General features: G+C 39.6%; 1 protein-coding gene across 1 annotated transcript in view; it reads right to left on the bottom strand.

The window, feature by feature from the left end:
* The window catches only part of UBE2D2 (ubiquitin conjugating enzyme E2 D2), a 52,469-nt gene extending 27,941 nt beyond the window's left edge, over positions 1 to 24,528 (bottom strand). The window contains exon 1 of the mRNA XM_049873792.1: positions 24,405 to 24,528. Coding sequence (XP_049729749.1) covers positions 24,405 to 24,428 — 24 coding nt within the window. The 5' untranslated portion in view covers positions 24,429 to 24,528. The remainder of the gene's footprint in view (positions 1 to 24,404) is intronic.
* Between the last annotated feature and the right edge of the window lie 676 nt (positions 24,529 to 25,204).

The following is a 25,204-nucleotide window of genomic DNA, read 5'->3' as shown; positions in this document are numbered from 1 at the left end:
GATGACATCCTATTTTCCATCACACCCTGTAAAACCATGTACCTCCATTGCTACCCAAAAAACACACATGTACTATTTTTAATAAGTAGCATACCAAAACCCAAAACCAAACTCACTGCCGTTGAGTCGATTCCAATTCATAAAGACCCTATAGGACAGAGAAGAAATGCCCCATAGGGTTTTGAAGACTGCCAACCTTTTGGCTAGCAGCCGAGCTCTTACCACTGCGCAACCAGGACTCCAAGTGGCATATAGGGACGTTTTAGTACTCTGATGCTTTGAAATATATAAAAACCATTAACCTAAAACTATAAATCCTTGAAACTTAAAGTAATGCTTCTCCTCTAAAGCACAGTAGGTTAGTTTCAGAGAGTTCAAAATGCTAAATCTGACCATGGTTATGTCAGTCTTCCTGTAGATGGACAATCTCTATGATATATGATGGGCAGACCAATAGTCAAGCAGGCTGTTAATTTAAGCTTACAAAAAGAAAGAAGGGAGGAAAAGAGAAAGAAACCCAGGACCAAGTTTCAAGCCTAAAATTATATTTTAAAACAATTATTCAAAACACTAACTGACAGAAAAACATTTTTTAATCTCCCTGGAACAATCCAGCCTCCAAAATTAGACACTAAACAGTATTAACAAAAGTAGAAATATGTACTTCCGAAGAAATGTCTTTTTAAATTATATTTTATGAAACCTTAGAGATAGAAGCCCTTTGTCCACACTGAAAACACTTGCGATGTCATCTAATCAAGTATCTTCTACACAGTAAAAGAAACATTTACTACTGCCTTGGGGGAAGATATTACAGTACCATGACAATAAGAAAAATGAAAAATTTGTTTTCCTATGATAGAATTTGTACCCTAAAAGGATTTCCATTTTATCTGCAGCAAGGACTGTGGGGAGAGCCATATAGAAAACTCAAGTGCAGATAAGCTGGGGAAAGTTTGGTACCAACAAGTATTACTATTTCAAAAACATTTTATACTTCATGATATTAAGAACTAAGTATGGCTCTAGAAAGCAGTTTTTAATATGGTAGATCTGACCAATTAACCTACAGGGAATGTTTAACCCATCTAGTCATCACAATGGTACTATTTCAGGATTCTGAAAGCATTTTTTAAATTAACACAGAGGAGGCACAAAGCAGGAAAAAAGTAGTTCCCTGGTATGATAATGGAAAGAGTATGAAAGTATTACGAATCAAGTCCAAAAGAAAGAAAGAAAGAAAGAAAGCACAGCCTTGTCAGCCTCAAGTTTCTTAATACACGTGTGCTATCAAGACCATGACTTAAGTTAGAAGTCTCAGTAGAAACAAGGCTGTTAGCATGAAATTCTTACTGTGACTCAGTTTTAGCCTATATTTTCCAGAAGAGACAGGCGATCAAGAAGATAACCACCTGGTTGGTCTTTAGGTTTTTAAAGCCTTATAAGAAAATAATAATAATACAAGAGTCCAGTGACTATATTTTAATCCTACGAGAAATAACTTGGTTAATCCCAGTACCTATGGCCTCCTAAAATATTCACATCTTAATTATCATTTACTTGTCTAACTTTTTTCCCCTAGTCTCCCAGTACTAGACTTAACAAAGATAGTTATTCGACATGAAAAAAATAAGGCCCTAAGTAAATGGCTACATTTCTCCTCAAAATAATTACATTTTAAAGTTTCACATTCCACATGCCTTTCCTTTCCCCTCTACTCTTCTTTCTTGCCTACTGATTGGTCAAACAAACTTTCGGGGGGAAAAAAAAACTTCTTTAATATTCAGAAAAATGTAAATTTAATATTAGTCAACCATTAAAATTGTTTTTAATTAATCTAAAGAAACAAAATTCCATTATAAAATTAAATTTATAACCATGTGACCTTATCCAACAAGTAAATATGTTATTAAGACAAAACTTAGTACAATTTCCCCAACAGTAAATAACCTTGAAAAATGGCTACCAACGATTCCTCCCCTCCCTGTAAGTACTCAGTATCAAGAAGTAGAGTCTATTTCCTCTATGTCTGAATCCAGGCTAGCCTTTTATCTTGCTATGACCAATAAAATACAGGAAATGTGACAGTGTGTCAGTTCCAGGTCTAGCCTTTAAGAGATCTGACATCTTCTTTGACTCTTCTTGGAGCTCTAAGCCACCACTTAAGAGGTCCAAGCTATACTGATGGAGAGGCCACCTGCAGAGTGGTGATGAGGTGCACATTCCAGCTAATATTTAGCATCCAGGCCCCAGATATTTGCAAAAGGCCTTCTTGGACTTTCTATCCCAGCTACAAGTTCAATACAGCTACAGGAATGACTCTGGCTGATGACACATGAAACAAAATCCTGAGAAATAAGAAATCATTGTTGTTTTAAGGCACTAAATTTTGAGATAGTTTGTTACCCAGCAATAGCTAACTGATACATTTCCCTACAAAGTTTCTAAAAAGAGTAAGACTCTGAACAACAGACCTTTTCAGCACTAAAATTATTGGCCCAGAAGAAAAAATTTTAATATTTTAGGATATTGTTACTATGCATAAGTCATGATAAATGTTTATTTCAAGTGATCCACTTCCCTTCAGATCTGACATCCAAATATATTGCTCAGTGTCTTTAACATCAAACAATATTTAATCCTGTAGCAGGTATATTTACTGAAAACCTCAAATGAGGTAGTAAGGACCACCTTAGTTAATTTTAAGATAGCGATTTTAAATGTTCATATTGATCTAGGCGAAAACCATAACTATTTTTTTAAAATATATAAGTGCCCAATAATTCCATCAGCTACACAAAGATCATCAGATTCACTGATGTTCTGCATTTCATGACTTTTCAAGTGTCTGTCCCTTTACAGTTAAAACCCCTAGAAATATTTTGGTATAACACTACTGCATGGAGCTAATAGGTTTAGAAATACAAAAGGAATAACCAATGAAAGTAACTTCCAAAGACTATGGCCCTAAGACACCCTTCTGACCTGAAACTGAAGCTATTCCCAGAGACAACCTTTCAGCCAAACAATAGACAGGCCCAAAAAAGGAAACACCACCAGAGAGCGACTATTCCTTAGAGCAATCAATTATAGGAAGATCAAAAGGACATTTGCCCAAAAGCAAAGATGAGAAGGCAGGAAGGGGTAGAAAACTCAAACTAAAGCAATCAGGGAAACCAGAGTGGAAATGCAGATAGTGTTGACACATTGAGGGGAATGCAACCAATGTCACAGAACACTTTATATACAAACTATCAAATGGGAAACTAAGTTGCTCTGTAAACTTTCACCTGAAGCAAAACAAAAATTTTTTAAAAAAAGAAAGAAACCTTACAAAAATCAGTTGGATTCCCTTACATCAACAAAAAGAACATTCGAAGAGGAAATCACCAAAACAATACCATTCACAGTAGCCCCCAATAAGATAAAATACTTAGGAATAAATCTTACCAAAGATGTAAAAGACCTGTACAAAGAAAACTACAAGGTACTACTGCAAGAAACTAAAAGGGACCTACCTAAGTGGAAAAACATACCCTTGCTCATGGATAGGAAGGCTTAACATTGTAAAAATGTCTATTCTACCAAAAGCCATCTATATATACAATGTACTTCTGATCCAAATTCCAAAGACATTTTTTAATGTGATGGAGAAACAAATCACCAACTTCACATGGAAGGGAAAGAGGCCCCCGGATAAGTAAAGCATTACTGAAAAAGAAGAACAAAGTGGGAGGCCTCACTCTACCTGATTTTAGAACATATTATACAGCCACAGTAGTCAAAACAGCCTGGTACTGATACAACAACATAGACCAATGGAACAGAATTGAGAACCCAGATATAAATCCATCCACATATGAGCAGCTGATATTTAACAAAGGCCAAGTATCAGTTAATTGGGGAAAAAATAGTCTTTTCAACAAATGGTGCTGGCATAACTGGATATCCATTTGCAAAAAAATGAAACAGGACCCATACCTCACACCATGCACAAAAACTAACTCCAAATGGACCAAAGACCTAAACATAAAGTCTAAAACGATAAAGATCATGGAAGAAAAAAATAGGGACAACGTTAGGGGCCCTAATACGTGGCATAAACAGAATACAAAACATTACTAAAAGTGACAAAGAGAAACCAGATAACTGGGAGCTCCTAAAAATCAAACACCTATGCTCATCTAAAGACTTCACCAAAAGAGTAAAAAGACCACCTACAGATTGGGAAAAAATCTTCAGCTATGACATCTCCGACCAGTGCCTGATCTCTAAAATCTACATGATTCTGCTAAAAGTCAGTCACAAAAAGACAAACAACCCAATTAAAAACTGGGCAAAGGATATAAGCACACACTTCACTGAAGAAGATATTCAGGTGGCTAACAGATACATGAGGAAATGCTCTCGATCATTAGCCATTGGAGAAATGAAAATGAAAACTAGGATGAGATTCCACCTCACTCCAACAAGGCTGGCATTAATCCAAAAAACACAAAATAATAAATGTTGGAGAGGCTGTGGAGAGACTGGAACACTTATACACTGCTGGGAATGTCAAATGGTATAACCACTTCGGAAATCGATCTGACATTTCCTTAAAAAGCTAGAAAGAGAACTACCATACGACCCAGAAATCCCACTCCTCGGAATATACCCTAGAGAAATAAGAGCTTTTACACAAACAGATATATGCACACCCATGTTTACTGCAGCTCTGTTTACAACAGCAAAAAGATGGAAGCAACTGAGGTGTCCATCAATGGATGAATGGATAAATAAATTATGGTATATTTGCACAATGGAATACTACGCATCGATAAAGAACAGTGATGAATCTGTGAAACATTTCATAACACGGAGGAACCTGGACAGCATTATGCTGAGTGAAATTAGTCAGACGCAAAAGGACAAATACTGTATAAGACCACCATTATAAGATCTTGAGAAACAGTTTAAACTGAGAAGAACACATTCTTTTGTGGTTATGAGATGGGGGAGGGAGGAAGGGTGGGAGAGGGTTATTTACTGATTAGATAGTAGATAAGAACTACTTTAGGTAAAGGGAAGGACAACACTCAATACAGGGGAGGTCTGCACAACTGGACTGGACCAAAAGCAAAGAAATTTCCTGAATAAACTGAATGCTTTGAAGGTCAGCAAAGCAGGGGTGGGGGTTTGAGGACCATGGCTTCAGGGGACATCTATGTCAACTGGCAAAATAAATTCTATTAAGAAAACATTCTGCATCCCACATTGAAGTGCGGTAGCTGGGGTCATCAACGTTAGCAAGCGGCCATCTAAGATACATCAGTGAGTCTCAACTCACCAGATCAAAGGAAAATGAACACCAAGGTCACAAGGTAATTATAAGCCCAAGAGACAGAAAGGGCTACATGAACTGGAGACTAGGAAACTGAGGCAGGACTGGTAAAGCACCCAGGGCTGGGACCCTCTTGTAAAGGATCCAAACTCCGGGCACCCAGAGGTGGCAGCCTCACCTTCCTTCTGACATTGCCCCTCCCTGGCTAAAGTGTCCCCTGGAATGTCCCCAGGGACCTGGACCAAAGCCTCTTCAAAAGGCTGAATTCCTGGACCCTTCCCTCCTCAGCACTTGCCTCCTGAGGACCGGAGAGGACAGCACCAGCTCTTGGTCACACAACAATCCATCCTGAGGCCCCATACCTGCTCTCTCCTGCCACTTCTTGCCCCCATCTCCCCTGTTTCTAGAATGTTCTCAACTACATCATCCTGAGACCAGAAGAACTAGATGGTGCCCGGCCACAACCGATGACTGCCCTGACAGGGAGCACAACAAAAAACCCTTGAGGGAGCAGGAGAACAGTGGGATGCAGACCCCAAATTATCATAAAAAGACCAGACTTAATGGTCTGACTAAGACTATAAGAATCCCGGCGGTCATAGTCCCCAAACCTTCTGTTGGCCCAGGACAGGAACCATTCCCGAAGCCAACTCATCAGACATGGATTGGACTTGACAATGGGTTGGAGAGAGACGCTGATGAGGAGTGAGCTACTTGCATCAGGTGGACACTTGAGACTATGTTGGCATCTCCTGCCTGGAGAGGAGATGGGAGGGTAGAGGGGGTTAGAAACTGGCGAAACGGTCACGAAAGGAGAGACCGGAAGGAGGGAATGGGCTGACTCATTATGGGGAGAGTAAGTGGGAGTATGTAGTAAGGTGTATGTAAGTTTACATGTGAAAGACTGACTTGATTTGTAGACTTTCACTTAAAGCACAATAAAATTAAAAAAAAAAAAGGTAACTTCCAGGCAAAGTAACACATTGAACACACAAGTTTCACTCCCTTCCAACAGCCCACTAAAATAAGAGTCGATAGATCCTTTTTTAAAAAACTTCAAGGAAAAAGAGGTGGTAACTATAGATTAAAAGGCACTTAAGAGGCAATGAATGCAGTGAGGTGACTTTGTTTATATATTGATTCAAACAAACCAAATATTAAAAAAAAAAAAACTTTAAACATCAATTACACATGTGATATTAGGAAATTATGGTTATTTTCAGATGGAATAATTTTTAGATGTAATGTAATTGTATAATGTACATGCTTTTTAAAGAGTCTTTACTCAGGGTCTCTCAACCTCAGTACTACGGAGATTTTGGACTGGATAATTCTTTGTTGTTGGAGGTTATCCTATGCACCATACACTATAGGATGTTTAGCAGAATGCCTGGCCTCTATCTACTAGATGCCATTAGCGCCCGCACCCCCTAGCTGTGATGACCAAAAGTGTCTTCAGATATTGCTAAATATCACCTGGTGGCCAAAACTGCCCCCAGTTGAGAACCACTGCCTTATTCTTTTAGGAATACATTCTAAATTGTTTATAGATAAAATGATGTTAACATCTGGGATTGGCTTCAAAATAATCCATTGATCTGTCTGGAGCAAAAGAGTGAGGAAAACCAGAGACTCAAGGGAGCAATTAGTCCAAAGGACTAAGGGATCACTCACATGAACCACAGGCTACACGACCCTGAGATGAGAAGAACTAGATGGTGCCCAGCTACCACTACTGACTGCTCTGACTGGGATTACAACCGAGGGTCCTGGCCAGAGCAGGAGAAAATTGTAGAAAAAATCAAATTCGCAAGAGAGACCAGACTTACTGGTTTGCAGACTGTAGGAACCCCCAAGACTAAGGCCCTAAGACACACTCTGACCTGGAACTGAAGCCATTCCTGAAGACCACCGTCCAGCCAAACAATAGACAAGCCCATAAAATAACAACACCCCCCAAAAATCACATAGTGTAAGTCTGAAGTTGTATACAAAGTATAAATATATGCCTTGATAATTTTTCAGAAAGTGAACATATTTTATCTTTGTTTAAATGAAAAATTCCCAAAATAAAAAAAGTTATTAAAGAATCTATCGGTGGTTCTTGTTTGTTGCTACTGAGTCAGTTCCAACTCATGGCAACCCCACGTACAACAGAACAAACCGTTACCTGGTCCTACAACATCTTCAAAATTGTTGGTATGCTCAAGTCCATTGTTGTAGTCACTGTGTATTTTGAGTGCCTTTCACCCTAGAAGTCTCATCTTCCAGCACTATACTGGACAATATTCTATTGTGAGCCAGAGGGCTTTCATTAGCTAATTCTCAGAATTAGATCATCAGGCCTTTCTTCCTCATCTGTCTTAGCCTAGAAACTCCACTGAAACCTGTCTACCATGGATGACCTTGCTGGTATCTGAAATACCAGGGGCAGAGCTACCAGCATCATAGTAACACACAAGCCGCCACAGTACAACAAATTGATAGACAGGTGGTGGACTGGGAGTGGGGCAGGGTAATAAATCAAACAAGAATGACCACGAGATGATGGGTAATGGGTACATGGAAATCTGTCGTAGGACTTTCCATTTTTGTATGTGTTTGAAATTTTCCATAATAAAAAGCTAATTAGAAACTCCCATGGTTGGGAGTCTAAAGTAGTTTAACAACTCTGGAAAACAATTCGGCAGTATCTTATAAAACTGAAAACGCTCATACTTTATAGCCAAACAATTCTACTGACTATAAAGGAAAACCTTCAGCTATGTGCAACAAGTGACATGTATGCAGATGTTAATGTTTCAATGTTTGCAGTAGCAAAAAACTGAAAACAAAGGTCCACCACAAGGGAATCAATTAAAAAAAACGAACATATTGTTGGTATATATTTGTACTGAGTGAAAATCCAGGTTTTCACAGATGTAATTTCCTTAACATCTATATAAATTTTGACAACATCCAAAGAGATCCTATATGTTGTTTATGAATAACAGTCTTAAAAGTTAATTTTAAAAAGGTAATTTAATCCCCAGATCCTTTTCCCAATTATAAACTCTCCCTCTGAACACCTCTTCCCATCCAAGCAACAGGCTAGAGGTTTGTTCTCTGGAAAAACTCAAACAAAAGGACTATGGACTGAGAGATGCCAGGCAGTCAAGGTGATGGATGACGTATGTAAAACAGGAAGATTAAGTGGACATTTAAAACATTTACATACACACTTTGTTTCCGGTGGTTTGGAGAACCCTGGCCTATACCCTCCAGGCAGATTAGAAAATCCTTCTCAAGCAAATCTGACCAGCAGGAGACAAAGAATTATACAGTATACTGACATTAAGACCGGAAACAGAGGGCCCCCCAAACCTGTAAACAAAGTAACAAGAAATGGGCCAGGGCGCAGAAACAAAGCCATTCCCCAGAACAATGGGGCACGGTATCAGAAAATAGCCAAAAAAACTTCTTTAGAGTTGTCTTTCAGAAGCAGCTGGAGAAAACCACCCCCAGGGACAAGCGCAGAACATCCACCTGTGACTGTTGTGTGACCTTCCACCAGGTGCAGTGAGGGGCTGCAACAGTAGCCAGAGAATCGAACCCAAAGTGCCAGAGACCCCGTAATAAGTCCTGCTACGAATCCCAGAGGCCTCCAGGACAGAAGCCATCTTGGAAAACTGCTGCATGCACACTGTAGTTAACATATCCCCACCTGTGCCTATGAATAAACATGCATCTTTTCCCCCCCGCCCAAGAACTTTTAAAAACTCAGGCACGTCTTTTGTTCTGTGAGACAGGGATAAGTGTTGCTTTAGGCACTCCTCGTCTCTGCTTTTAAGCCTCTTCAGCAAAGCTTTGCTCATGTGGAAAACTCTACATGCCTTACCTCTTACCTGATCATTCTTGACCAGTGAGAGGCAAGAACCTTGCTCTGGTAACATCATCAGTGGTTCATCTAAGAGAAATAGCCCAGTAAACCACACACTAAATTTCAAAGTTGCCAAAACTCACCCCACACGTTCAGAACTTGTAACCAGCTTTTTAGTATCCTACTCTTAAACAAGAGCCCTGGTGGAGCAGTTGTTAACAGCTCAGCTGCTAACCAAAACGTCAAGTTTGAATCCACCAGCTGCTCCTTGGAAACCCTGTGTGGTGGCTGTACTATGTCTATAAAAAAAGGTCACTGAATTGGAATCAACTTTGTCTTTTGGTATACTCTTAAATAAGGATAGCCACCTAACATCGGTCATCTGATGAATCATCTCAACAAGATACAGACCAAAACAATGGGGAGAAAAAAGCAAGCATGAGAAAACAAAGACCATGCAGGAAGAAGAAAAAAGTCAAAACAAAAAAACCAGCATAAATATCCTTCAAGGTAAGAACCTACTCTTTCCATGAAACAAACAAGGAAGATGCTTAAAACAAACAAAAGGAGAAGTCTGAGAATGAAGAAGAGCTCAAAGGCCTGGAAAACAAAGCTAAGAAAGTTTTCCAGAAAGCAGATCAAACAGACAAAGACGGAAAATAGAAAAGATAGGGACCTGTCCAGATACTCTCCAAACTGATCTACAGATTCAATGCAATTCCTATCAAAATTCCAACTGCCTTTTTTGCAAATATGGACAAGCTGATCCTAAAATTGATATAAAAATGCAAAGAACCCCCAATAGCCAAAACAAACTTGAAAAAGAGGAACGAAAAAATCTTGCAAAAGGAAAACAAAGGTGGAGGACTTATACTTCCCAAGTTCAAAACTTACTACAAAGCTACAGTATTCAAGACAGTGTAATACTAGTATAAGAAGAGACATATAGATCAATGGAATAAAACTGAAAATTCAGAAATAAACCCATATATCTATGATCAATTGATTTTCCACAAGAATGCCGATTTGGTGGGGGAAAAGAATAACCTTCTCAACAAATGGTACTAGGACAACTAGATTTTCACATGAAAAAAAAAAATCTGAACCCCCCCATCTCACACCACATACAAAAAGTAACTCAAAATCAAAGACCTAAATGTAAGCTCTAAAACTACAGAAGTCTTTGAAAAAAAAAACATGGGTAGAAATCTCTGTGACCTTGATTAGGTAATGGTTTCATAGCACAAAGCAACAAAACAAAAAAATGAACTGGACTTCATTAAAATTCTTACAGGAAACCTAGATGTAAATCTTGGTGACCTTGGATTAAGCAGTTTTCTAAGATATGACACCAACAACACAGGCAACAAAAGAGAAATAAGCTGGACACTGTCAAAATTAAAAACTTTTGTGTGAAAGAGCACCATGGAGAAAGTGAAGACAATTTACAGAATGCGAGAAAAATTTTGAATATCATGTATCTGATAAGAATTTAGTATCTAAATTTAGTATTTAGAATATATTAAAAACTCCTACAACCCAACAACAAAAAGACAAACAACACAATTAAAAAATGGACAAAGGACCTGAACAAATATTTCTCCAAAGATACAGAGACGGCCAATAAGCACATGAAAAGATACCTAACTTCATTAGTCGTTAAGGAAACACAAATAAAAACCACAATTAAGAAAACACTTCATACCTACTATGATGGTGTCTTAGTCATCTAGTGCTGCTATAATAGAAATACCACAAGTGGATGGCTTTATCAAAGAGAAATTTATTTTCTCACACTAAGGGGCTAGAAGTCCAAAATCAGTGTGCTGGCTCTATGGGAAAGGTTTTCTCTGTGGGCTTCTGTTTCCTGGTTCCTTGGAGGTCTCCATGTGGCTTGGCACTTGTCTTCCCCCATCTATGCTTGCCTAATTTGCTCCTTTTATATCTGGTAAGAGACTGACTCAAAACCCACTACACTAATCCTGCCTCATTAACGTAACAAAGACAACCCATTCCCAAATGGGATTATAACCACAGGCATAAAGGTTAGGATTTACAACACATATTTTTGGTGGACACAATTCAATCCACAAGAGATGGCTATGATAAAAACAAAATTGAAAAATAAAAACAAGTGTTGGTGAGGATGTGGAGAAACTGGAGCCCTCATACATTGCTGGTGAGAATTTAAAATGGTGCTGCCATTGTGCAAAACAGTATGGCAGTTTCTTAAAAAGTTAAACATACAGGTACCATATGACCCAGTAGTTCTACTCCTAGGTATATACCCAAGAGAAATGAAAACACATGTCCACACAAAACTGTACATGAACGTTCATAGCAGCATTACTCATATTAGCCATAAAGTAGAAACAACCTAAATATTCATCAGCTGATAAATGGCTAAACAGATGTGGTGTATGTATACTTTAGAACATTGTTGTTGTTGTTAGCTGCTCATGAGCTGATTCTGACTCATGGCAATCCCAGGTGTGCATAACAGAACTGCTCCATAGAGTTTTTAAGGTTGTGACCTTTTGGAAGCAGATTGGCAGGCCTGTCTTCCGAGGAGCTTCTGGGAGGGTTCAAACCACCAACCTTTCAGCTTACAGTCCAGAGACTCCTAATGAATATCATTTGGCCATAAAAAGGAATGAAGTACTGATACATGCTACAACATGATGAATTTTGAAAATATTATGCTAAGTGAAAGAAGTCAAACACAAAAGGCCATGTATTATGTGATTCCATTAATACGAAATGTCCAGAATGGTAAATCCATGGAGACAGAAAGTAGATTAATGGTTGCCAGGGAATGGGGGGGGAGGGGGACTGGAAGTAACTGCTACCAGGTTTGAGGTTTCTTTCTGTGTTGATAGAAATGTTCTGGAATTAGCTAATGGTGTCTTTTTTTTTTTTGGAGGGGGGAATGGTTGCACAACTGTGGATATACTAAAAACCACTGAATTGTACACTTTAAATTGGTGAATTTTATGTCAATAAAAAAATGGGAAAAAAAAAGGTCATTGGAAAATGTTGAGTTTTAGAAAAATTATGGGATATACCATACCAAACTGAATGAGGCCTGGGGCACAACAGTTAAGCGGTCAGCTGCTAAATGAAAGACTGGCAGTTTGAACCCACCCAGCGGCTGCTGGGGGCGGGGCGGGGGGAGCTGGCAAACTGCTCCCATAAAGATTGTAAGTGCTGTTGTTAAGTGCTATCCAAACGATTCCGATTCATAGCAACTCTATGTACAACAGAATGAAATACTGCCTGGTCTTGCTTCATCCTCACAATTTTTGCTATGGTTGCATCCACTGTTGCTGCCACTGTATCAATCCATTTCATTGGGAGTGTTCCTCCTTTTGGCTGACCCTCTACTTTAGCAAGCATGATGTCCTTCTCCAGGGACTGGTCCCTTCTCGTAACACATCCAAAGTACATGAGACAAAGTCTCACCATCCTCCCTTCTAAGGAATATTCTGGCTATACTTTTTCCAAGACAGATTTGTTCCTCCTGGCAGTCCATGGTATATTCAAAATTATTCCCCAACACCATAATTCAAAGGCATCAATTCTTCTTCAGTCTTCCTTATAATAACGTTGTTTGATTTCTTGACTGCTGCTTCCGTGGGTGTTGACTGTGGATCCAAGTAAAATGAAATCCTTGACAACTTCAACATTTCGTTTACCATGATGTTGCTTACTGGTCCAGTTGTGAAGATTTTTGTTTTAAGCTGAGGTGCAATCCATACTGAAAGCTGTAGCCTTCGATCTTCATTAGTAAGTACGTCAAGTCCTCTTCACTTTCAGCAAGCGAGGTTGTGTCATCTGCACATCGTGGGTTGTTAATGTGCCACCCTCCAATCCTGATGCTGCATTCTTCTTCAGATAGTCCAGCTTCTCAGCTTATTTGCTCAGCATACAGATTGAATAAGTATGGTAAAAGGATACAACCTTGACATACACCTTTTCTGACTTTAAAGCACTGCAGTATCCCCTTGTTCTGTTTGAACGACTACCTCTTGGTCTATGTACAGGTTCTGCATGAGCACAATTAAATGTTCTGGAATTCCCATTCTTCGCAATGTTATTCATAATTTGTTATGATCCACACAGTTGAATGCCTTTGCATAGTCAATAAAACACAAGTAAACATCTTTCTGGTATTCTCTGCTTTCAGTCAAGATCCATCTGATATCAGCAATGATATCCATTGTTCTACATCCTCTTCTGAAGCTGGCTTGAACTTCTGGCAGTTCCCTGTCAATGTACTGTTGCAACATTTTTTAAATTCTCTTCAGCAAAATTTTACTTGCATGTGATATTAATGACATTGTTTGATAAAGGTTACAGCCTAGAAAGCCCTATGGGGCAGTTCTACTCTATCACATGGGGTCACTATCTGTTAAAATCAACTTGATAGCACCACCAAACTGTGAGGGCTGAATGTGCGTGAGAGGCATAAGAGGAGAGAGCTAGCTGTTAAAGAAAAAAAGGAGACTGGTAGCTAATGAGCTAGAATGGATTTTAGGATGGGTGAAGAGACAGAGATTGATGACAAAAGAAATCACTGAAGAACAAGAACCACGAAGAAGTTAGAGGAGACAGGATCAAGCCAAAGAAAAGAGGGATTATACAGAAGACTTTAAAGTGAGGAAAAAAGGGAAATTGTTTGGATACAGCCACCTTCTCAGAAAAGTTGGAGCCAGAAATACCCACTGAGCAGGAGCAGGCACAAATGAGGAGGATCGCTGAAAATCTGGAATATCCGCTGTAAGGAATGTGAAAGATAAGAACTCCTAACGGCAATTCTCTTTAAGGCAAGAAGATAGGTAGATGTAGGAGATTTGGAATGTAATCCAGGTTATTTATACAAAATTTTATTTGACTAAGAGCAAAAAAAAAAAAAAAAAAGGACCAATCCAGGAAGTCCAACATAATAAAAGCTCAAAAAAGAGATAGCATAGAAAATGAAGATAACAAAAGTATCGATAAAATGAATAAAGTGATTTAAGAAATTTCCCAGAACTTAAGGACATGAATCTCTGGCTTGAAACAGACCAACTGAATGTTTAGCAAAATAGCGGAAAACTGACCTACACCACAATATATCATGAAATTTCAGAACACTGAGAACAAAGAGAACATACAAACTTCTGGAAGAGAAACTGGTCACATACACAGGTCAGGAATCAGAATAGATTCAGACTTATTAACAATATCGGAAGCTAGAAGGACAATGAAGATACTGAACTTACAAGTAAAAAGAATGCCACAACTGGTGGTCTCACCTCAGGTTCTAAGATTAGAGACCAAGCCATCTTCATGGTCTGGCCTAAGAAATTGATAGTTCTTTTCCAAGTGACAAACATTTTTAGCTTCAAATTGTTCTTGAAGGCAGTTCTTGAACAATCTTTTAAATTTTGTATCAATTTTGCATGTAACCTTTTACAATTTAATTTTCACATTAAGTTATACCACATCTACACTGGTAGAACTAAAATAAGATACATATACTGAAAAAAAAAATTATTACATAAGCATCTTTTGGGATTGCCACTGTGAGTTAAACACATTTTACTTATTAAACAGAGTAGATTTGTCCTTTAGTGATAAAAAATAAAGGACATAACTATTTTCCTTCTGAAAAGGAATTAAAATTTTGTTTTAAACCAATCAGTACTTTAAACATTTGAGAAATAGTTTCAAGTCAACTTTGAAATGGATATATAAATATGGGAATTCACAGTCCTAAAGTTCACAAACATGTATGATACACAGCTGATAAACTCAATACTTTCAAAGTGGATTTTACTACTATTTCTAGTCAATAAAGTGAAGTACAGTGATTAAAGACACAAATAACCTTTTTGATGGACAGGAATTTGGCCTACTACTAAATTCAGTGATCATACAATTCATTATTGCCTCATTGCTTCTACGAAGTAGGAGAGGTTCCACAAGTAATTCCCCCATCACCCACAACAATGCACCCTTATCACAACAAGAGTATTTATAAATATACGAAGATGCTAAGACCTTATAAGCTGCCAACAGTATCCATTGTTCATGACTAAACTTCAGTGCTAAAGCTAAAGGTAAGTTTGAATCTTAAGCTGGGTGGTAAGGTCTTAGGTGTTGTCTAAGGTCGATGTCTAGCCATAAGTCGGAATCAACTCAACAGCAACTAACAACACAATATTTAATAATATCCAGAATTTTAAATTACAGGTATTTCTAACTATTTCTAAGAATGGGGACTAGTTTACACAGCTTACTAGAGCTATTAAAATTTAAAAAAAAAAAAAAAGACTGTCTCAGAAAAATACCACTCCACTAAAATTATGGGCTTAGTTTTCTCCAAGAATGACCTACAGAAAATACTATATGCACTAACAGATAAAAAGTGTCATGTGGTCAGTCACTGGGCTGAACTTCCTAAATCTGTTTTAAGTAATATTCTACATGGCTAGTGTCTAAATACTTGAGCCAGGCAAAAGGTGTCTGAGCCCAAGTACAGTGAGGAGGGCATGCACATGGGGGGATGGCATGGGCCAGTGCAGGATGTCCAAGTCAGGGCAGAATGAGAAGAGCATGCGGGGGGAGGAAAGGACAAAAACGGTATCCATGCAGGTGGGCCAAAGCAATGGGAGCTTGATTATATACAAGAGGGCTAAGAGGTGACAATATTTTGAAGTTTGTTAAAGAAGAAATTTGGGATTCAGTCCCTTTTTCAGTCTAGAAACAAAACTTGATTGTTTTCACAGCATCAGTTTTTTATTTTTTTGGTTGCGGGTGGAGATAAAGGGAAATGCTAAACCCTGACACCTAAGATTTCAATATTCTACCAATTTCATGCATCAACATTATTGGCCAATTAAGCCACAATGATAAGTAATATTTAAAACTACTTCTTATTTATGTAGCTCATAGTGCCAAGCACTTCATATACCTTCTTTCTAATCCTCTCCACAGGCTTGCAGGGGATGTGACGCTGTTACCATTCTATACACAAGAAAGCTGAGGCTCAAGAAAATTAGAGAAGTCACAGGATTAAAACATGAATCAGCAGGCATGCTGCTGCAAAATCCTATTGTTTTCTTCCTCCATATCACTTAACGCTGGCATTCATTCAAACACTGAATGCCTACTATGTGTCAGGTAATGGGAATACTAAGAATAGAGACTGGAACTTTGCCCTGGGGAGTTCAGTCTAAAGGAGAAAATAATCAATCATGTCTACATACTAAGAAACAGTTCTACAGTAGTATCCTGACTGCCTGCATGCCTGGGACATACTTCACAGAGAAGCCATTTCTGTTGGGTCTCCAAGGATGAATAAAGAATTCAGAAAGTGGGGTGGGGTGAGAAGACGTTCTCTGTATTAAGGTAAAGCACTCACAAAGGCCAAAAGAAAATGATTCTAAGAAAAATCTACTAGAACTGTTTAAATTACAGCAGTATTTCCCATGAGATACTAACATGCATTATAGAAATAAAGATGGAAGTATTTTTTAGGTTAAATTTTATCTACTTTTAATACATGTTTTTTAAGAAATACTACAAAGAAGAAGTCAGAAGAAGTCAAAATATTTTAAAATAGTTTCTATTTAAGAAAAAAAAAAGTGACACGTCCATAATGACACAGTTAATAATGCTGGCATAGCCTAATTGCCAGGATACTGCAAATATGAATGTTATAAACTATACAGTTTGTATTCTTTCTTTTGCTACAATGTACCTGTTTGATACAAAATTTCATATTCTATTGTAACAAAACAATATACAGTAACATTTTACACAGCATGAGATGAGGGTCCCTCTTATGTATAAAAGAAAAATAATATTCTTAAAGTATTCATTATTTTACAACAAAATGAAAACGAAAGATGTTTCATCATATTTGTTTTAAATCAGGGCTTGGAATTGGTTAAAACCAGTTCAGTCATGGCCGATGATGCTAAACTGGAAAAGACCTGAATTTTTACAATTTGGGTGAACTGGCATGATAATTCAATGGGAAAAATTACAGGTCAAAGCCCTAAAATGGGAAACTCAGAAAGGTATAATGAGCCATTTTGGGAGCCCGATGGGCAGGACTGTGGAGAGCAACACACATCCAAGGTGGTAGAGCAGGCAGCCATCTTTGAGCAGGGTACTCACCACTGTTTCTGGCTCAAAATCAGACAGGTAAGAAATGTGGTTGCTATGGCAACATGTATGCTGCCCTTGTTTTCTAAGGAGATTAGGTCTCTAGCAGAGCTCTGACCTGTAATTTTTCCCGATACAGTTAACCCAAATTTAAAAAATCCAAGTCTGTTCCTCTATTCCAGTTCTGTTTCCTTGACCCTGGCTGAACCAGGAAGAATCAGTTCAAGTCCTGTTTTAAATAGTTTATTTTTGCTCATGGTAAAGAAAAAAGCATATGAAATTACATTTCGATTATATATTTTAATTAATTTCTCTGGGACCATTTGTGCTGTCAATTTTAATCCAAGTATGCATTATTTTGTGAGCTCTTGTTTGTTAAGCACTCAGCTGCTAAGGAAAGGTTGATGGTTCAAACTCACCAGCTGCTCCGTGAAAGACATATGTCCCACTTGCTTCCTTAAAGATTTACAGCCTTGGAAACCCTATGGGGCAGTTCTACTCTGTCCTATAGGGTCGCTGAGTTGGAAATGACTCAATGGTAATGGGTTTGGTTTTGGTTTGTTTGTATTCCAGCAATAATACTAGTATGAAAAGTGGCCTAATAAAGTTGGGAAACACTAGATATGAGGAAGGAGAACCAGAAAGCAGTTTACCAAAAGCTAAGGAAAATGAGCAATCAACCATGTTGATTCACAAAAGTTAAATAAAAACTGAGGTAGCCACTGAATCTCACAATTAAGTAATCATCAGTGACCTTACTAAACAGCCCCAGAACAGTGAATAAACTATTCTTTCAAGAATTTTGACATTGAAATGTCAGAGATGGGAGGGATAAAGAAGAGGAAGGAAGTAGCTCTAGCAGGGGGTGGGGATTTTTAAAAGTTGTTTTTGTTAGGATGGGGAAAATCTTGGATAAATTTGGATGCTGGGGGGAATCAGTAGAGAAAAGATTGAAACTGTGAGAGCAAGGACAGTTACTAGAGAGCAATGACCTGGGAGAAGCAAAGAACAGGACGGAAAGCAAAAGTCAGCTCAGCGAAAGGAAAAGTCTAGCTTCTCCAGAGCCAAGACAGGAGGAGAAAGAGGGCTAAGGAAGGTCAATTTGGAGAGGCACTGGCTCTGTAGTCAAAAATGCCTGCATCTGAATTCTGGCCCTTCCTACCATAACCATATAATTTGGGCAAATTTGTTTACTTTTATAAATTTCCATTTTCTCTCCTAACCTGGGGAGAACAGAATTCTCACACGGTTGTTAAGAAGATTCAGTACATAATGCCTGATACACAGTGACTACTCTAAAGAGGGCAGATTTTATTTTTTTTTAAATGGCTCAAGGAAATCTGAAAGAATTCACACATAAGATTTCTATTTTCTCTGTTGAATAGGTGATTAGGTTATCTGCTAGGATTGGAACAGAGGTTTAAGGAGGTAAGACCATGGTTCTTAATCGTTTAGAGAGATTTAAAACCCACTTGATTTTGATGAAAAATGTATGGGGGGAGGCCAAAAACCCAAAATTTGCATATAGTTTTAAGGGGGTTCATGGACACCTCCCCAACAATATAAACGAATGCTGAGGAAAACATCTTCAGGTTCCAGAGCATAGTTTAAATACTCAATTGTTTGAACAAAAGAAAAAGATTGTAAACTTCTGAACTTACATAGCCAACAGCTACCCAACAGTAACACAAATGGCCTGCCAGAAAAGACAGCGGACCCCGTCAAGAAATCCAAGTTCTTGATCCAAACTTAGTCCTACCTGGCAAGGCATGTGTCCTTTTCAGACAGCAGCTTTAAGATGTGTTTCAGTACTAACATTGTGCGATTCTATTACTTGAAATCTCTCTTGACTCTGGAGACAGAAAAACAAATGGTACTCTATTTCCCAATGCCATAGTTTTTGAAGCTTAGCCTGGGAACCTAACCACCAAAATTTTATTTCTACAGGAAAAAACAAGTGTACTCCTGCATTTCTGGGATGACGCTGCAGAGGTTCCTGGCAGCATCAAGCATGAGTCAGGTATTCCTATCCTAGGAGCTGCCTAGGATATTTTAGCAATCATCTCTCTCTGGACCAAAATACCCAGAATTGGACTTTGTCAAAACCTCCTCTTTGCCAGTCTACAGTGCAGTAATACACACTAAAAAAACAAACAAAAAGTTACCATCAAGTCTATTCCGACTCATAGTGACGCTATAGGACACAGCAGAACTGCCCCATAGGGTTTCCAAGGAGTGGCTGGTGGATTTAAACTGCTGACCTTTTGGTCAGCAGCTGATTTTAACCACTGCTCCAATACATACTAGTAGACTTTAAAGAAAACCTACATTTATTAACAGTTATCCTTCAATGATGAGTGTTTAAATTTCATTTAAATAGCAACCTGGTAGAGCCAAAGAAAGTTACTCAATCCAGTGAAACTTCGTAAAGCAAAGAATTCTTTACTAAGGAAAAACAAACAAGAAATGTCTCAAAGAAACCTATTTCAAGAAGTTTACTTTTTGGAGTAAGAAGGTATGTTTACTTTCTAAGACAGAACTAATTTAAATAGCCATCATCGGCCAACCGTTTATTTTTTATATTAAAGTTCCCAGTACTCCACAGGACTACTTGCTAATTTGTTTCATCATTTTGAAAGAAATCAGTTCTCATCTCTAATAATATTAATGTATAGTACCAGACCTCTAGTATAGTATCAGACCTCTAGTATAGTATTTAAAAAAATTTTTTATTCAGTACTATTATAGCATTACAACTCCCCCCCCCATATTTTTAAGAATCATCCCGTAAATGTTCCAATCTTAGAAATTTTGAAAGTGTATACATAGTTTACAGAAAGATGACTCATAACATGAAGCAGATCACGAAGTTAAGAGTAAGATATACACTTTTACTATAGGGTGAGAGTATCTATTAAACTGGCTTTCCCTATGACATTACACATAACCATATAAAACCCTAGCAAGAATTAGAATTTTTGACAAAAACTACTTAATCTTGCCCATCTATATAAAAACAAAACCAAACCATTGCTGGCAAGTTGATTCTGACTCATGGTGACCCCATGTGTTACAGAGTAGAACTGCTCCATAGGGTTTTCTTTGCTGCAATTTTTATGGAAGCAGATGGATAGGCCTTATGGCACTGCTGGGTGGATTCAAACTGCCTACCTTTAGATTAGTAGTCAAATGCAAAACATTTGCGCCACCCAGGGACCTATATAAAGCAATAATTTTGAACTTTTAAGAAGTCAGAAAATATGGCTTAAATGATTTAGTCCTTATACTCCCGAACCTCAAATCTTATTTTTAACTCACACATTAAATCGGTACCTATCAAATTACCAAAAAAAATAATAATAATAATAAGTTTGAGTTTTTTTTTTTTAATTCTAGCTAGTTGCCAAAAATCAGAATTTACAGCTTCCGTTAACAAAAAAAAAAAAAGAAGAAGATCTGGCAAACACTGGGCCCACAGATACAACATTTGGAGAGAGCCGGCAACTAGGAGCCTTGGTGGTGTCGTGGTTAAGTGCTCAGCTGCTAACCAAAAGTTTGGTGGTTTGAACCCACCAGCTGCTCTGTGGGAGAAAGGTGTGACAGTCTGCTTCCTTAAAGATTTACAGCCTTGGAAACCCTTTGGGGCAGTTCTACCTTGTCCTATAGGGTTGCCATGAGTCAGAATGAACTCAAGGGCAACAGGTTTGGTTTATTTGCTTGAGTTGCAGCTGCCCTCATCTGACGGGACATGCGCTTTCTAGTTCTCCCCAATTCTCTTCTAGTTCTCCCCAATTCTCTTCGTTCATTTTGGTTTCGTGCCTGGTCTTTGTAGCCAACAGATTTGAAACCTTTATTTTACTGGAGACTTTTTTTTTTTTTTAATCTGTTAGGGAGACTTAAAAGAAGCTAGTCATAAAAATCTTTATCACTGAAACAGGACAGATCAAGAGATGATCTTTGTTTTCAAGCATTACTTTGTTTTAAAGCTACTTACCAAATGTTAATATAACTAGCAGGACTCCATGAAAACGTAAAAGGCTAATAACTATCACGATTAAGGAACTTTTAGTATCCTAACTTTGGTCTGCCTTCAATTCCTCAAAGACTCAAGATACTCAGTCTTTTACCCTTCCCAAGAATAGAGAAATTAACCTTATATTTCAATATTATGGCACTCTAAGAGCACCGAAGAGCCTCCTGCACCTGTGTAAAAAAAAGTAAAACAGGAAGCAAGTCAAAAAGGCCTCTGATTAGTAACACAGTTCACAGAACACTTGAAGCCTCTTCACTCAGAGCACACAAGATCTTATTTTAAACATAATTTTAATAAACTCGGTGATCTGGTTTCCCAACCCACAACAGACTAGATGCAGCCAACTGGAAAACTGCTGGGGGTGGTGCTGCTAGAAGCAGGCACTCAGAATCAAAGCTGAAAACCTACAAATGCGGCAGAAAACCTCAAAGCTCCGCAGGCTGGGCCATTGGTATTTTGGTATAAAAAATACAAATAATTCCAGAGGATATCCCCAATCCTGCCCAGAACTACACTGGGTGTTCACAATGACCCCCTTTTGATACATTCATAGGTCAGGAGATTTTAAAAAGCATTTCAAAATAAAGTCCACCAAAAGCTTTTTCCAAAAAAGACACGGCATTTAAAGGACTGCCAAATTCATAGAACACTATTTTCCTCTGTCAAAGAAACAATATAATGAATTCCTAAAGATGCCAGAATGTGAAGTGTGTTTTTCTCAATAAAATTTTATTAGAACCCAGACGCAGCACTTCATGATATCTAAAGTTGGGAGTGTATTTAAATAGAAACATTTATTTAGAGAATGATAATTAAGAAGGTTCAAGGCCAAGATTAATTATTTAAGCCAAGAAAGGCTTTTGGGAATTCCAGTGTAGATAAATTACTGGGGCTGAGAATAAGATAGACCTGATCTTATCCATACCTAATAAGTAAGCCATTCGATTTAAAATTGGTGCCATACAAAAAGTTTGGGGGGGGGGAATTTCTTTTGTTTTCATAATCTTATTGACTGGTATACCAAAAATAAACTTTTTTTTCTAATCACTGGCAGCCTCAGAAATCAAGCCATACTTTAATTATACAATGGGGGGGGGATTTAATATTGCATTTTAAAAGTTCAAGTTATCATCTAAACTTGATTTTCCTCATTAAAAATTTTATAAGGGTATGTTTTAGAGAAGATCTATTCTGGAAAATATGAAGTAATTAATAACAAGCCATATTATTGGGCACAAGTTTTATTAGAAGATTAAAATATATGTTTTGAGTCAAAGTGTTATTTCCCTCTCGGAAAAATATACACCAATAACCTCAATAACACATATCAGTCACTGTAGAGATTAACAGCTAGATTTCTTGATCCATAAATTATCATACATTTTATTCACTCTCTCCTCTTCAGGTTGTAAAAGAGCACAATCTTCTACAGGTATAAACCAAGTGCCATCTCAAACTGATAACTTCCCGGTTAGACTCTGTAAGATACTAACTCCTAAAGCCTTCAAAATACGTATTTCACTTTGACAGCCATTCCTCAGTGTGCTCCTGTCCCTTAAATGATTCTTTCAGACATCTGCTTAAGATTCAAACTTCTTTTAACAAACACCCTGCCTCATTTTAGCACAAGATTTACTCTGTCTGAAGACTGCCCTTTTTCATTTGTTAGAAATCAAAGAAGTCAAAAGAATTTGGTAAGGATCTAACCTAATTTACAGTAACAACTGAGATTAATTCCACATTACATTCAAGGTCTCTGATCAGGAATTAAACAAGGGTTGAGGTGTTTAACACATCCAACTATCTACATCTTGACGGTTTAAGGCAAAGTTCTCTTCCTCTGGCATCCATATCCCATGGTTCAAGATGAATAATCTCAGTATCTATTTCTTACCAAGTAGCTAAAGGTTCAATACTGCCTTTCTGAATAGCCATGTGAATCACACACACACAAAAAAAAACACGCCAGGGGTGCCTCCCCACTGCTAAGGAAAAAAAACAATAGTGTCTGGCACTAAAAGGTTACAATATTAGAGGGGAAAGAAAAAACGAAATTTTAACCTAACCCCCACTCTAGATGGTAGTATTGGGAAAACCTCCTTAACAGTAACTGAATGAATAACCCTCAACTTTTTAAAAAAAGCAAAGAAATTCTACTAGAAAACTTAGCAAAACCCCTTCTAAATTAAAAAGTTCTCTCTAAACATATCTCCTAATTTAAGCATTAAAGCCCATCTGGTGAAAGGACTGTGTGATAAGAACCTTTGTGTAATTTCTCCAATAGTCTTCAATGTTCAGGTTTTTACCTCTACTCTTGCCAATTTAGTAGCTTTTCTATTAGATCCATTCTTGAAAAACTTAAGTGCTAGTTTCTGACTACATATGGCAACCCCAATGTAATAAAACCCTTTCCCGCTACTCTTCCTCCCTTAGAAGAGACACATTTTTTCCCTTCTGAACTTCCTACTCTAACAATTTGTCGACGAGCAGTGTAGACCTAAGTCTGAAGCCGCCCAAGAGGTAGTGAACTGAAAACACGCTTGCGGACAGGGCTAAACTGATTCCTCCCATCTCTCCGAGATATGGGCCCCGAGCTCAGGCGGTTTTGTGAAGGGAGCTAGGGCAGGTACGGGGGGCAGAGATGGGGTGAGGAGCCCTTCCGATCTCTGTCGATGGGACCGCCCAACGCCCCAGCCCCCCACCTCGGCCTGGACGGACAATGGCTCTCAAGCCCAGCAGCCCCAGGCCGAGAGGCCCTGGAGCTCCATGCCACGCGGGGCCTGGAACGGCGACCGATGAGGAATGCTGAGAGGGAGAGCGCATCTCCGGCCTAAACGCGGGCTGCGCGCCGGGGCCTCCTCAGGCGCCATCACTGGGAGTAGGGTGTGAAGGCCGCCCGGCAGGGCCATCCCCAGCAGCCAGGGCCGAAGAGGCCGTGAGCCGGCGGAGAAGACGGCTGGAAGTGCAGGCCGCAGCCTGCTCAGCCAGCCTGACCAGCGGCCCGTCGCCACAGCCGAGCTCCGGTCGCTCACCTTGTGGATTCTCTTCAGAGCCATCGTGGGAGGCGGGTGGCGGCGGCCCCCGGGGCGGGGACGGGGGCGGGGACGGGGACGGGGAAGGGGCGAGGGGATGCGAGGCCGCCTAGGCGATCGCGGGTCGGCCGCAGAAGACCGGGAGTTCGGCAGCGCGGGCCCGGCCGCACGGGCTGAGGGCCGAGGCCCACTCGGCTCCTGAGCCTGCCGCAGCGGTCACCGCATCACCCGGCGGCGGCTCCTTTATGCGCTGCCGCTCGAGCCGCCGCCGCCGCCGCAGCTGCCTCTTCCTCTTAGGCTCAGCGCCGCCTCTCAGCCGCCACGGATCCCTCCGCCGGAGAGCAAGAGCCCAAGCCTCGGGTTTGGCAGGCGCCTCTCTGCCGGACAACCGGAGAGAACGCCTGCCTTCCTGCCTGCTGCAGGTGGACGGAGGGACGCGCGGGCAGGCGGGCGGCGCCGCCGGGGTGGGGCCGCCAGAGCACGGGGTGGGCCCAGGCCAAGGGATAGATCGGGAGGCTCAGGGATTGGAGGACCAGGGCAGAGAGGGCCGGGCCGCGCCGACGGCGGAGGGATACGGGTCGCCCTTGTAAGAATCTTGCGCGCCGTCGCCGACGCCGCCACGGCCGTCGAGAGGATGACGCCACGAAGCGCAGGGAGGGGATCTCGCGATAGTTGAGGCGTGGATGCTGGTTACTCCCGCGTCGCGACCCTCGAGTCTCTTGTGTCTGGTTGCCCGCCCGCGTGTCATCGAGGTTCAATAAACTTTTAAAGGCGAATTTTTCCAGATCGCTTGACCGTCC

The sequence above is a fragment of the Elephas maximus genome, chromosome 2 (assembly GCF_024166365.1).
Source record: "Elephas maximus indicus isolate mEleMax1 chromosome 2, mEleMax1 primary haplotype, whole genome shotgun sequence".
Classification (NCBI taxonomy): Eukaryota; Metazoa; Chordata; class Mammalia; order Proboscidea; family Elephantidae; genus Elephas; species Elephas maximus.
This window is presented reverse-complemented; position numbering and strand designations above follow the sequence as displayed.